A 15,152-nucleotide genomic window follows, 5' to 3' on the forward strand; every position below is an offset into this window, starting at 1 on the left:
TAATTGTCTTATGAATGATAAAGATTTTCAGAAAAACGTTGAGACAAGGTTAGATATATGAGATCACCTTGCAACGATATTTTTTTATACAGTTATACACTGGGACTTTGTGTATATTATGCATGGAAGAGGACTTCCAATATTTTGAAAAGTATATATGTATATATACTGAATATTTTGCGACTTCATCGCATTAAGATATCAAACTTGGTTCATTTCTTTTGACCAAGACTTTCATGAGTATTATGAGTAGGCTCATATATTGTAAATCATTATACATATTATTTTGGTGGGCTTGCTGCTCACCCTTGCTTTATTTCTTCTTCACACAACAACAGTTAGGAAAGATGGCCAGACTCCAGCAGACCCAGCGCAAGCGCGTGGGAAGCGTCCTGCGTCTTCCCGTTGATGTTGTAGCTGCTATAGCTGCAGAGGTAGATCTATTGTAGATCAGACCATCTACTTTTGAGAATCAATTATGTATAATTATAACTTGTGGCAGATAATGGCAATTAACTGTAAATTTATCAAGTAATCATTTTGGGTTGTAATAACTTTTAAATTGTGGATTCAAAGACTTGTACTTATTTAAATTTCATCTCTGAGACTATAACGGGTTGTGGTGTGTGTTAGTGTGGGGTCACAGCATAAGGTTATTTATTAATTAAGTGAAGTGATATTGTGGAAAGAAAGACCGTGACGACCCGGATCCCCGACCCCGGATCTGGGGGTGTTACATTGCTGGCCTTGAATTCGGCAATTATAGCCTCCTTGTTCAAATCTCCTTGGCAGCGAGTTCAGCCTTGAGCCTCTCTACCTCCTGGGCAAGTCCCTCAGCCCGGTCCTCTACATCCTTGAGCTTCTCATTCAACCCGGATTCCACCGTCCGGAAGCTCTCCCGGGCCTCATCCAGCTCGTCCTTCAAATTATCAGCCTGCAACTTCTCAGCCCTGGTCCGGTTATTTGCCTCCCGGATCTCCGTGAAGGCAACATCCGAACAGTAGAAATAGCACTCCCGAGCTGAGGAAAGACAAAAAAGAAATTTACAGAATAAATTGGGGGACACAACCCGGAACTAAAACCTTGTAAATTTAAATACCTGCCCCCACTGGCCGGTTACCCTCTTCAAGGAAGCGGCCATGTTGCAACCTTCGACTTCTTCCCAGTCTTCCTCGGAAGGAATGCTAGACATGAACCCGACTAGGTCAACCAGGCTCTTTGTCCCTATCTTGATGAGACCCCCGTCCGGGCCCTTCCCTTCCGAATCACAAACGACCCGGTCAGCAACAACAGCTTTTCTGCGGGGAGGCTTTCGCGGGGCGAACTTTCTCTTCTTCGAAGGAGGATCATCTTCAGAAATTTCCTGGATGTCCAGATCCTCGACCAAGGGCACGTTGACCGGGTCAGCCACATTCCGGGGGCAGAAGAATCGGCTCCACCCTCTACGTCCCCAGATCTGGATCCAGTCCCAGGGGCCCCTTTGCTCGTCTTATATGCCAATCCCAGGGAGTTGAAAGCTGCTGCGTATGCCGAAGAAGACATTATCGCTCTGGATGCAGGGTTGTAATGCGGCAAACCTGAAAGATTGGAGAAGAAAACTATCAGCACAGGATTAATATAAATGTCAAAACGACCAAATCCAGAAGGAAAATAATACAGTAAACCCGGTTCAAGGGAGAACAAAGCTACATGTACCATGATCCGGACCATGGGAAGATATTCGATTCAAACAAGCTACAAATAAGAAAGCAGAATGGACGTTGATCCGGGTCATCAGGTAAAACGAAGGGCCCGGATCAAAGGCCAAGCAAAGACTACAAAATACTAATTACAAGTTAAAAGAAAAAGGAACCGTAATCCGGATCACCAAGCAGGGATAGGGACCCGGATCACAAGCAGCACAGCTTAAAAAAAACTTACATCCGAGTTGGAAGAACAATTTATGATTCATGAAAGTATCCCAGGTCGGCTGGAACCCGAGACTACCACAAAATTTCCTAATTTGATCTACAGCCTCCCCCTCTAAGATCTCCAGATTGAACTTTGTCTTAACTTCCCCAGTTGTGAAATAAGGGAGAAACTCCTAGTCGAATCCCTTCAACATCAAAATCTCCCCGTTCCAGTGTTTCAACGAGGTCTGGTGCATAACCGGTTTGGACCTACCCGGACCAAAGCCGCACTCTGCTGCCCGGAACCTGAGCTCATAAAACGGTTTCTGGCTTGATCTAGAGAGATAAAAAATCTGGTGGAACAACTTGAAGGTGGGCAGGAGCCCGGCCTTGTTGCAGCAGGCTATGAACCAGGTCATAGACTTGATTCCGTTTGGAGTTATCTGCATTGGGGATATCCTGTAGACATACTTGCATAAGTGCTTGATAAACATGTGGCAGCGAGGACCCCACCCGGATCTTAGGTGCTCCTGCCAGACCGGAACAAAACCGTCCGAAGGGCGATGGAAAATCCTCTCATAGGGCTCGGGCCACCTCCAAGCGATATCAGGAGTTAACTGAAAGGCAGCCCAGATTGCCTTGTCCATGTCATCTGGGTCGGCTTCAGCATATAAATCCTTCAGCTGGTAATGATCTCGGCTGATCCCAAACGAAGCAAAAGCTGCCTCCAAAGAACCTTGGTCGTACACACCCGGGTGCCCATCCTCGTGCCTCTCGTATCTAATCCGGGCATAATAAATGCTATCTTCGAACCCGGGTGGCATTCTAACAAAATGATACTTAATATCGGACCAGCGGCCCTCTGGTGTAAAGATAACCGAATTCTCTGGAAGCCTCTTGAACCGGAAGCTCGTGATTGTTCCCACATATCCGGACCCTTTCTTTACCATCTCGCCCCGGATCTGTTCCCTGCCAGATGAATCTGGGTCGCTCTCTTCGTCAGAAAAGTTGGGGTAACAGTTATAGACTTTTCTAGCTCGCTCCTTGGTCCGGACCATATACCTATTAAAATGAAGGTCAGTTAGCCTGGGCCCTACAGATTTTATTTGTTTTGCTAAGCGGTCCGGATCAGGTAAGTTATGTTAATTTTACCATAACCTAATTATCCGGACCCCTAATGCAAGTCCAACCCGGAAAAACACCAACGATCCGGATCATGTCAACTATATTCCAAAAAGAAAAACCACCATGGACCCGAATCTTGATGATAGATACCAAGACCCGGGTCTGTAACAACCAAAATCAAAAACCAAACAACCATGTACCCGGATCTTGATGGCAAATATCCAGATCCGGCTCCATAACAGCCAAAAGCTTAAAACAACCCCCATGTACCCAGATCCCCATGGCAAACACCAAAACCCGGATACAGAGCAACAAGAAACATACTACAAATCCTAAGATACGCAATTCTACCCAAATATAGTAAACCGGATCCAGATCGAATACCCCCTACCCGGGTCCACAGCAAAAACCCCAACCCACAAACAGTTATTTTGAGAATCGAAGAGCAAAACCTAAGGTTTTCGCCTATACACACATACATTTCAGCCAAGAACAACAAGAACAGGCCCAAAAACCCAGAAAAATCGAACTAGAAAACACGATTTCCTTTGCAACAAAATAGCCAAAAACAAGCAAAAAATCACAGATCTACACACAAACAGTCATACCAAACACAAAAAAGACTAGAACATCAAATTACACAATGGATTCGAAGATGGGGACACAAAATTCAAGCATGCAGAATTTACAAGGGTGGGAACAACTCGAAGATAAAGCGGAAGGAATCGAATAAGGGAAGAATCAACTTACGAGTTACAAGCAAATAAGGAGGCGGCGGCATAACAACGGAGAGATCCAAAAACAAGAGCGGCCCTTCGAGAAATTTTTCGAGAGAAAGAGAGATTGTTGGTTTTCTTTTTAATGGGAGAATAAAGAATGAATGAAGATGAGAGAGCAGCCTTTTATAGGCCCAAGAAAAAGAACAGCCCCTGCCACGTGGCAGGGTATAGTTGGCTGGCATAGGAGTTATAAAACTACATTGAAGACCCATAATCATTGTGGGGGCGATTTTTTAGGAATTAACTGCAAAAAATTCAAATTCATGGGGGGAATTAACCAAAAAACGTTACAAATCCCAAACTTTTCAAATTTCACAGCCCACTACCCGGATCAAAAGCCTTAATCCGGATCTTTATATACTACTATTGATCCGGATTGGCCACAACCAAGGAGCAGAAATTTCCCAAAGAAGCCAAATTAACCTACCTTAACCCGGATTGGCATCTACTACACCAGATCCGGATTGGGGGGCGACCAGGAGCAGAAATTTTCCAAAGCAGCCAAATTAATCTACCTTAACCCGGATTGGCATCTACTACACCAGATCCGAATTGGGGGGCGACCGGGAGCAGAAATTTTCCAAAGCAGCCAAATTAATCTATCTTAACCCGGATTGGCATCTACTACACCAGATCCGGATTGGGGGGCGGCCAGGAGCAGAAATTTTCCAAAGCAGCCAAATTACTCTACCTCAATCCGGATTGGCATCAACTACACCATACCCGGATTGGGGGGCAACCAGGAGCAGAAATTTCTCTGAAGCACCTATTCTACCTCAATCCGGATTGGCTTCTACTACACCAGACCCAGATTGGGGGGCAACCAGGAGCAGAAATTTTTCTCCTAAGGCAACTATTTAATCCTACTCTACTCCCTCATCCAGAAAATCTGCATAAGGGAGTGGGGGGGGCAAATGATAGGGTATAAGAAACCCAGCTATGATTCAACCTGGACCTAAAGGATACCAGGCACGATCGATGGACCGAGACCCCCCTCTCCCAGAGCAATCAGAAGGAGAGACCAGGCCCGGGTCCGTCCCACGACCCGGATCCGGACCCAACCCGGATCCCGGACCACCTACCTACCCGGATCCGGGTCAAGGCTAAGACAGCCATGAGGGGGTCCCAGCAAACACATGCACATCTCACAACCCGCCAAGGAAGGGTACGTGGGCACGTGACTATGACAGCTATCAACAACCAACACACCAGACAAGCACGATGCGTGTCAGAAGGCCGTTAGGACACTCTGGAGGTGGTCCTCCCCTGGACACGTGTAAGCAATCCACACATGTCAGGCGTCCTCTGCTCCCAAGATCCAACGGCCCTGATTTAGAGGTAACCACCCCTAAACCCTACCTTTTGGCTATATATACCCCCAAGACTGAAGGGTTTAGGGGTTGGAAAATATATACGCTCTTGCACACTCACACTCTCTCATATACTCATACACACACAGCAACCTTTCCATTACACACATACATCTTCATCCTCTCCAAAGCCCTGTTCTTATTCTTACACCGAGGGCGCCGTGGGAGCCAAACCCCCCTTCCAGTGTTGTTTTGCAGGCGCCCAACCAGCAGCTACACCTCATCCATACCCAGAAGGTTCAGGAACGGCGTCGGACGGAGCCGCCCCCTCACCGGAGTTATCACCAATCGGCCTTGAGGTGTGCATGAAGTGGTCCAATTGTGTAGATGTTGGGTATCTTAGTGCGTAACTGAGAAATGATTGGTCCATCAAGTTCTTCAAACGTATTAAGTACAAGAGCTTAAGGGACTACTGGTGTCATTAATGTCTGGAACACGAAATGGACTTGGCAGATCACGTTTCCTGAGAAAACCTTCCATACCTGGTACGCTCCTAATTGGGAAATCCCAGTCGTCTCCTACAAATAACAAAATTACATAACACCATCTCAAGAAAACAAGATATATGAAGAAGATCAAGCATCCATATATCAAACCTTTAAGTTCTAATAGCTAACCTTTAAAAGGACAGTCACCGGCTTCAACAATTTTGTCCGAGCAAAAGTAAGCCCAAAAGGAAGAGGCGCTAGCAGTACGGAAGTAGATAACAGGAACACCAGTCTCTTCCCCCACATCAAGCGTAAATTTTATGAGTCCATCCGTGATAAGACAAGTTACTGGCCTTGTTTGGTCCTGGCCAACCAGCATATCTTTAAGAAACGGTTTAACTGTTTTCAAAGATTCATACAACCTTAGGAATAATTCTATGGGCTGGGCATTCCCATGGGAGACGTTTTGGGGCAGCATTTGAAAATGGAACCCTGGATATTTAGCACACCAGGAAATAGTGTTTGTGTTTAGCAGGAGGCGGGTATGGTATTGGACAGTGATAAGGTAGGTGACATGGTAGGTGACATGGAGCTCACTTAGTTTAAACATGGAGTTCATGTGGCCTTGCAGCGGGAACGGGAAGATAACCACATGAGTTGGGATAGTTTGCTCTGCCATATTGAGTTTCCTTCTTTACTGAGCAAAATTCCGCAATGCCAAATTTAATTCACTTTCTGCTGTTTCTTGACAAAACTAGCTTGCTTAAACTAGCGGTCCTCTTTAAGATTGATAGCAACTGGTGACGCTTAGACTAGACAAACATAGTCACGCAAGTATGATAAATTTCCACCACTTGATATCACTCACAGTTTACAGAATTGTCAATAGAGTCACATGGATATAAAAGTATTTTATCTTATTCTAGAATAGAAAGTATAGAAACCAGATATAAGGGATCCCGGTAACAATCACAATCTGATGCATATATACAAATAACCTAAATTTTTGAATGTCGATTATGGATTATTGGCACTTGTGATGATATTCAATCTCAGTGCTCAAAAATCTATTTCCATATGAATACATCAGCAGCAGCAAAATACGGAAACCAGAGCTATAAAGCAATCTTGTATTCGGAACTTTAGATTAATCCTATGCTCATCACATCAATTGCAGCAGTAAAATAGAAACAAAAGGTATGTCGCAACCTTGTATTCAGAACTTTAGATTAATCCTATGCTCATCACATCAATATGGTAATTCAAATCAGACAGTCTAAATAACCTTAAAAGGACACACCTTCACCCCAACATTTTTTCCCAGCATACTGGCTCAGGTGACTTCATAAACCCATCTGTCACAGGTACTATATAATCTTCAGCCATCTCCTAAACAATGTTTATGGTACAAGCATTCTTCATATTGTACTTGAGCTTCCAAGACTCACTCACAGAACTACTATTCGCTTGTTAAAAATATGAGGCCAATTTTTGCCACAAGCGGATGAGTTTAGACACGTTGTGAATACTTTAATTTTTGAACTCTATTCAATTTTTGATTGAATAGAGTGATTACTTTAATCAACTGAGATTCGGGGTTTAGACATGTTGTGCAGCCACATTCATCAACTGAATGTCCTCAATCAACTTCTTTAAACTACAATGTGAAGTTCCACCTTCATTCACAGATGTAGCCATTTCCTTGGCTGATATGGCAAACTCTTCCTTCCACTCCCCCATGAGATCTCTTACAGCTTTTTCGATAATAACTCTATCGCAAGTATCTTTTATGTCCAGTCCAAGCTTCCAGATTTCACCAACGAATCTACTATTGATTTGTTCATCAACCATATGTGCCCACCAAATCACCGGCTTCAACAAATTTGTCTGCGCAAAAGTAAGCCCAAAACCAACAGGCGCTAGCAGTACAAATTTGGTCAAGTATGTACGATAATTTGTGTGAAATTATGAACATCTCATGGATTTTAATAATTTCTGCTAATCTAAGATTGAATCCAGATTTTATATCGAGTCCAGTCAAAATGGGAATCCAAACAATTAAAAACCATCTAATTTACGTAAAAAAAAAAACCCATCTAATCATATGAAACCATATATATCAAAATCACATGATCCAAATTCTAAGTCAATGCTTCCGAACAGTCCACTAAAACCATATGATCTCTTCAATAAGGGAATGTCGATTGTCAAATTTATTTTTGCTTGAATACAAGGTCAATATATATATATATATATATATATATATATATCAAAATTTGTGTGATTCTGAACAACTGTGAATATATTGAAGCAATAAGCTTAAATATCAGTTTTCATGATAATATGTAGAAGCAAGCAACAAAAACCAAAGCTATTAGACAACAGGCAGCATTTGAGGTTAATATCCTCGTCCTCGTCACATCAATTTGATATCATGAATCAGACGTTCCAAATTACCATAAGAAGACCCTCCTTCGCCCAAACATTTCTTCCCCAGCATAGCCATTCGATCAGCTGACTTCGAGAACTCATCTTTCCTCTCCACCATCAAATCTCTGACCATCTTCTCAACAATAACTCTATCACAAGTATCCTTCATATCAAGCCCCAGCTTCCAGGCCTCACTTACAAACCTACTATTCACTTGTTGATCCATAAAATAAGGCCAACAGATCATTGGCACTCCTTCAATCACACTTTCTAATGTTGAGTTCCACCCACTATGTGTCAAGAACCCGCCTACTGACTTGTGGGCGAGTACCTCCTCTTGCGGTGCCCATTCCACAATGTAGCCCCTTTCCTTTGTTCCTTCTTTTAGATCTTCCGGAACTTCATTCTCTCCAGCAACTGCATCCGGCCTAATGACCCACAAGAATTTACACCCACTATTAACTAGTCCATGCCAAAATTCCATTAACTGATCTCTTGTCATCAAAGCTAGACTTCCGAAACTAACATAAATTACGGATTTCTCAGGTTGTGAATCGAGCCATGTTATGCAACTCAAATCTTCCTTCCATAAACTATTTGATGATGTTCCCTGTGCCGAAGACATCTTATCTCCGGCCAGTTTCATTTTTAGATGGGTGTGGAGTGGTCCAATTGTGTACAAATTAGGACAAAATTTCCGCAATTGATCTAGAATTGGCCCTTCAAGATCCTCAAATGTATTGAGAATGAGTCCACAAGCCCGTGGATTTTCTTCAGATTCAGATTTATAGAGCTGAACATTGGGGTGTGACAAATCCCCAGAACGACAGAAACTCGGAAGATCTCTCCGTCGGAGAAAATCTTCTGTTCCAGCCACACTCTTAATTGGTGTATCCAAATCATCTCCTATACTTTCACAACATAACATAATCAAATACCAAAACAAAGTTGTAACACATGTGTATAAGTACATAAATCAAAATAATACTTTGTCCACTCCAATGCATAGTTATATACTTTGTCCAATAAATGCATAAATAAATAGCTGGTCTTATATTTATTTAGGACTAAAGCTACCTATAGTCATCTTTGCCACTCATCCAACCAACTAAAATATGAATGATAAAATGTTAAAATACCAAAATAATATGCATTTAAGGAATAGTTAGTCCTACTTTAGAACTATGCATTGGAGCACTAGCTGTATTTTAAGACCAAAACCTACATTTTGATCTCAAATTATAACAATGGCTATAGTCATTTTAGTTTTAGCATTAACTTGCTCTTGCATCTATTCTTACTAATTATTTTTTTACATATGGAGAGACTGTCTCTACTCTCAAAATAAATAAATATAGAGACCTTGTTTCGGAAGAAAACCCCATTAAAATCGCGAAAAAGAGCAATAACAAAGTATAAACGACATACCACGAAAAGGAAGCTCTCCAGATTGAATAAGATTAGGAAGACAAAAGAACAACCAAAGACAACAAGCACTAATAGTCCTAACATAAATAATAGGCAGACCAATCTCACTAGTAACATCACAAGTAAACCCCATGATTCCATCAGCTATTACACAACTGATCGGACGTGTACAAGACATCAAGAACTTCTTAAACAACGGCTTTGTATTGATCCTTAAAGAATCAAAAAGCTCCATAAACTTATCGCCACGTGGATGATTCTCCGGCAACCCATCTGAGATTGTCTCAAGAGAGAACCCGGGGTAACGTTGGAATCTAGATTGGACATCGGTGAAGCGAATAAGACGGGAGTGGATGTGTTGAGTGACAAGGAGAGTGACGTGGATGTTGGAGAGACAGAGGAGTTCAGCGAGTTTGAACATGGAGTTAACTGGGCCTTGGAGTGGTAATGGGAAGATCAGGACGTGGGCTGGTGCTTTCTCCATTGATTTGTGTTGGCTTATGATTTTTCCGGCCGGTGAGTTTGGAAAATTGGTTCTGACTTTTGCAATATTTTATCGTGAGCGTGGATGGCCAATCGTGTTATTTTTGTGATTCGCGTTGTGTAATAATGGATCAACTGTTACTGTTTTTAATTAAGTTGCCTTATTTCACACCGTGCTTGTCCGAAAACAAAATACCAACAAATATGGGTTGAGTGTAACGCGATTGGACAGTCGAGACGACAAAGATATGTCACAGGAACCTCTATAATATAGTACTTTATATAGTAATAATTTATGTATTCGGATAAAAAATTATAATCTTAACTTGAACCTGTTATAATTAAGAATAAATTTTATAGTATAATATTTAATATTTTTTTAAAATCCATGTTTTATTAATATTTATATATATATAAATAAAATTGTTTAAAATTAATTAAATATATTTATATATATCCAATAAATATATTCTTGTTATACAAATATTTAAGACAACTTAAATTTTCTTTCTTAAATTATCCGTGATAATGATTTGGTCATTCAGGTCAACATTACATCATTTACTTTGAGTATCTATAATGATTCACCACCGCAGACCACAATCACCATTTTATTATATCCTAAATAATTTCATTTTTTGCGCATTTTTAAAATTTCTTGACTCAAAACCTTTTTGATTTATACAACATTATCTCGATTATCATCTTCGGCTTATTGCTTGATTCCTGCAATAATTCCTTCATCAACTGAGGTATAAACCACTTGTTACTTATCATAATTTTCGAGAAACTTACTGATATCCATTTGATTAGCGTAATGAATTCTTTAATTAAATTTCAAATTTATATATTAACCTCTACTTAAAAATATTCTCTTTATAATAATATTTTTTATCGGGTCTAAGGATATTACTTTCACTATATCAACGTTCATATTCTATCGTTAAAGATTAAAATATATTAAAAATGAATTACAAAGCTAGAGATGCTCTAAATTTATATATACTAGCATTTAACATGTGATACGCACCAAATGATAATTTTCGTCATTCTTAAAATATAAATTTAACATTCATTATAATCAAACACAAAATTACTTCTAAACTTTTCTTAAACACCAATTTCATGATCAGAGGCTATGCTTGTCAAGAATAAAGATGACCCGCCAACCCGACACAAATTTTAAGGATTAGGAATGTTCTTATACAGTTGAATTGATCCCGGATAAAAAAGAAGGGTTACAAATAAAAAAGGACGGATAAAAAAGATGGGTCTTCGTACAGTTCATTCAACCCGAACCCGACCCGCTTAACCTGTAAAAATATCTTTTTAAAAATATATAATAATTATATGATATATTAATATAATTGACCACTTAACCATGAAGTTATAATGGTTTAATCATTTTTAATTATTTTTATATTTTGAATTAAATATATGTATATACATATATTTATTTATTTATACGTCGTGATTAATTTTGTTATACATTGGTATTTTTAAATTTAAAAATATATTTTGTTCATTGTATTAAACAAATTAAAAATAATCAAGTGTGATAATTTGATAAATATAAATATTTCATTGAATTTACTAAATTATTTGATTAATTATATTATTATTATATAAAATATTCGGTAATAAAATAGATTAGCAGGTCGAGTCAGGTGACCTTTTTAATATAATATTAGAAAAATTATGAGTATTGCAAGTTTTGAAGCTTGTATACATAAATAAGCCTAAGAAAGCTCTTATCCAAATTTTTGATCCATCTTGATCAATGTAATAAGAAATGTTATATCCATTTTTAAATGAAATTATCTAATTATAACCCGACGCTAGATGATAGCCATTGGATCTAAAATAAAAAAATATTTTATAATTTCATGATTAAACTAGAATAAGCATGTATCCTAAATTGAATATTTGTAGTTGAATAATACCTTTTAAAATATAGATGATATATTAGGATTGAAAATACTAATTAAATTTTGGGAATTTATGAAACAATACAAATTTTTGTAAAATTATTTGCGGTTTTACCAACTTCTGAAAAGATTTGCAAAAATGTTATTTTATTCCAAAAATATTTGCAAAAATACGATGTTGCATAATAGGTTGCGTTTAATTTAAACTAGTTTATTAAGACGCTCTTTGCAACGGCCTTCTAAAAATAATGTTCCATTTTTTATTTTTTATTTTATTTCTTATATGATCTTGGTCATTATAAAATTATGAATAATTAAAAAAATGAATAAGTTTAAAAAGTCATTTTCTCGTTAAACATGTTTACTCTAATTAGTGTCACTCTCATTATTCACAAATCTAATATCATAAAATTATATTATTAATTAGTAAAAAAATGAATGTATTATTTTTTCTATTTAAATAATATTAAAATTTGAGAAAATTACAAAAATTGATTGAAACTTTATGAGAGTCGCAACCTCAATGCCCTCGTCTTCTTATTTATATTAGTATAATATAATGACATAATGATTTTAAAACATATTGAGAAAACATATTTATAGATATTTGTCTTTGTAACATTTTATTGGCTAAAAATAAAAGCAAATTTTTAGAAAAATATAATATAATAAGTTTGTTAGGTCCCGGAGTATCGTAGAAGGGGTTGAATACGATTCTCACTAAATTAAAAATTCTTTCGAATCTTTTATAGATAAATAATTTAGTGTGCGGTTAGTGGTTCCATGTTGTTGAGGTGAATAATGTTTGTGACATTAAAATGAAGAACACAAGATATTCGTGGAAATGTATATTCATATATAAACCCTTGCTACACTCCGGTGTGCTAGGTATGAAATGCACACATAGGGGGTGAATGTGTGTTTCTTGGTTTTTATTTAAAAACTTTTTGAATTGTTTTAAAGCAAATCGAGTTAAGTGTTTAGGCTTCCTTGAACTTAACAATTTGGAGTATTTTCCGGTGATAATAAACTAACTGTAAAAACACAGAGAAGCAATTATCAAAACTCACTTGATCTTTTATTAAAAATCAAATAAGTTGTGCTACAAATCTGAGTTCTTGAATATTAAAGAACTCAGCTCCTTCTTGAGAGAATACAAGAAAATCTGGACTGTTTTGTTACAACTGGAACAAAGGACCCGTGACATGCTTTATAGATCAAATGCACAGTTTACAAAAATTACACTAAAATACACCAACATATTTTCTAAAGCTCTTTTGTCTATTTCTATTTCAAGTGTTGCATATCTGCATATAATCTTCCAGGTCTTCTACACTCCTTTGTCTAGTTCATCTTGGCCCTTGATCTTGCACTTCTCAAGTTGCATTTGTGGACTTTCCATTTGAATGATAAATGGTTTGTTGACTGGTAATCTGAAATCTTAATGATAGATGCATTCTTTAATTGAAGCTGCTACCGAGATCTTCTAAGTACAAAAAAAGAAGTTGTCAATATCTCCACTTCTCTACAAGTATCTTGGATTTGTCGATATATCCAGTTCTCCACATGTATTTGACTTGTCGATATTTTCATATCTCTACATACGTTATGACTTGTCGATATCTCCACTTCTTTACATATCTTTTGACTTATCTCCACTTCTCTACATGTACTTGACTTCTCTATAGACAAAGTGACTTCTCTATAAGTGAGATGACTTTTCAGTAAGAGGAATGACTTCTCTATAGGTTAAATTGACTCCTCGATAAGATTGAGCAGTTCTCGATATACTTTTCGATATTTCTTGATATGTGACTTCTCGACATCTGACTTGGAACATTTTTCAATATACAGTATTATTCTTTTCCAAGCTATATATCTTCATCCTGTGGCATGATTATGCTTGATCTTCTTTCAGAGAATTATTCCTAACTTGTTGGATGTTTACAGAAAAATATCACATTCTAATTTTCTTCAACATTTTTACAAACTCAAAGAATACCATTACAGATTACATAATAATTATAGGTCAACTTAATCTTAGGATTGTCAATATGACTTAGGCTTGTTATATTAAGATATGTCTTGCACAACAATTTTCCCCAACTTGTGAGAATATTACTTGTCACAAATTCATGCCTGATAATAAGACTAATCCAAAGCTAAAACAAATGAAAAATAAACAGATATAAAAAGTACATTCTTTTATATATAAATGTCACCTAGCTATTACAATGAGAATTAGGTTTACAGAGTCGCTGAACACTCTTAAGTGTTTTGCTTCTGGACTTTTTGCTAGTTCCATTCCAGCCAATAATGCTTCATATTTTCCTCATTGTTGGTAAGAGGAAAGTTAAACCGGATGGCTTGGCATATCTCAAACCCATCGGGACTAAAGAGGATTAGTCATTCCCCACACTTTTTCCCGGTGAGTGATCCATCAACAAAAAATTTCCATTTTCCAGGAGTTCGAATGAGCTATTCTTCAAGAGTGAGATCCTTCAGACCAAAGAAGGTGCATTCGACCATGAAGTCGGCTAGTGGTTGAGCCTTTACAGCCATTCGGGGAGCATACTCTAGATCATATTCCCCAAGTTCGATAGACCAAACTACAACTCGGCTCTAAGCTTCTAACCTAGTCAGGGTTTTCTTCAGTGGTTGATCAGTTACCACTTGTATTATTCGGTCTTGGAAGTAATGTCATAATTTTCGGGAGGCCATAACCAGTACATATATGAATTTTTTGAAGGGTTTCGAGGTATAAAACACAACGGAAACAATAACTAAAAACGTGAAAAATCAGAATTTTCAAAACTCACCCCAGGAACCATGCGAAAAACATATATTTAATTCATAGATCAGATTGTTTACCTTAAGAAGCTTTACAAATTGGTTGACAAATGGAGATTCAAAGTTTGTTCAATCACCACCTATCCCGCTCTCACAATCTACTCTCTATCGGTATCCACACGAATGCTTGAACGTAAGGATCAGATATGTACTGGCACAAAATCATATATTCTCACACTCTCTCTCTATCTATCTATCTTCTCTCTTGTTGGTTAGGAAATTAGTAAAAGTCTTCTGTTAAAAATCAGGCATAAAAGATATTATATAGAGAGTAGAAAAATGAATTATAGCTCTTAATTAATTAGGAGTTATTATTAATTTAAAATTCCTATTTGTATAATAAATAAGTCACACTTAATTATTTAACAACTTAATTTCATAATTAATAGTAGTAAAATTGAATATTATTATTTATCTAATTAATTCAATCATGCTTAATAAT

General features: G+C 37.7%; 2 protein-coding genes across 3 annotated transcripts; both read right to left on the bottom strand.

Annotated features, from left to right (window-relative positions):
* Positions 1-270: 270 nt before the first annotated feature.
* On the bottom strand, positions 271-6,403 carry LOC141724418 (7-deoxyloganetic acid glucosyl transferase-like). 2 transcript variants are annotated; one of them, XM_074526568.1, is made up of 4 exons: positions 5,781-6,403; positions 5,646-5,681; positions 1,100-1,577; positions 271-1,020 (listed from the first exon to the last, which is right to left on the bottom strand). In XM_074526568.1, exons 1-3 carry the CDS (start codon positions 6,268-6,270, stop codon positions 1,225-1,227), a joined length of 879 nt encoding a protein of 292 aa, XP_074382669.1. In that variant the 5' UTR covers positions 6,271-6,403; the 3' UTR covers positions 271-1,020; positions 1,100-1,224. The 2 variants fall into 2 exon arrangements, with proteins under 2 accessions (XP_074382669.1, XP_074382670.1); XM_074526569.1 differs by lacking the exon at positions 5,646-5,681.
* Positions 6,404-7,752: 1,349 nt separating this feature from the next.
* LOC141724419 (7-deoxyloganetic acid glucosyl transferase-like) lies at positions 7,753-10,123 on the bottom strand. Its single transcript, XM_074526570.1, has 2 exons — positions 9,450-10,123; positions 7,753-8,927 (listed from the first exon to the last, which is right to left on the bottom strand). The coding sequence occupies exons 1-2, from the start codon at positions 9,931-9,933 to the stop codon at positions 8,008-8,010; spliced, it is 1,404 nt and encodes a 467-aa protein (XP_074382671.1). The 5' UTR covers positions 9,934-10,123; the 3' UTR covers positions 7,753-8,007.
* Positions 10,124-15,152: the final 5,029 nt, after the last annotated feature.

Source organism: Apium graveolens, chromosome 5, assembly GCF_009905375.1.
Source record: "Apium graveolens cultivar Ventura chromosome 5, ASM990537v1, whole genome shotgun sequence".
In the NCBI taxonomy this organism is placed as follows: domain Eukaryota; kingdom Viridiplantae; phylum Streptophyta; class Magnoliopsida; order Apiales; family Apiaceae; genus Apium; species Apium graveolens.

What these genes read in the sequence shown, in the direction of transcription:
- LOC141724418 (XM_074526568.1), bottom strand. Translation starts at nt 6,270, where the DNA reads ATGGCAGAGCAAACTATCCCAACTCATGTGGTTATCTTCCCGTTCCCG. An exon ending in CGGTGACTGTCCTTTTAAAG is followed by an intron (nt 5,682 to 5,780) that starts GTTAGCTATTAG and finishes TGTTATTTGTAG; the next exon opens with GAGACGACTGGGATTTCCCA. An exon ending in CCCAATTAGGAGCGTACCAG is followed by an intron (nt 1,578 to 5,645) that starts GTATGGAAGGTT and finishes CCAATCTTTCAG; the next exon opens with GTTTGCCGCATTACAACCCT.
- LOC141724419 (XM_074526570.1), bottom strand. Translation starts at nt 9,933, where the DNA reads ATGGAGAAAGCACCAGCCCACGTCCTGATCTTCCCATTACCACTCCAA. An exon ending in TGGAGAGCTTCCTTTTCGTG is followed by an intron (nt 8,928 to 9,449) that starts GTATGTCGTTTA and finishes GTGAAAGTATAG; the next exon opens with GAGATGATTTGGATACACCA.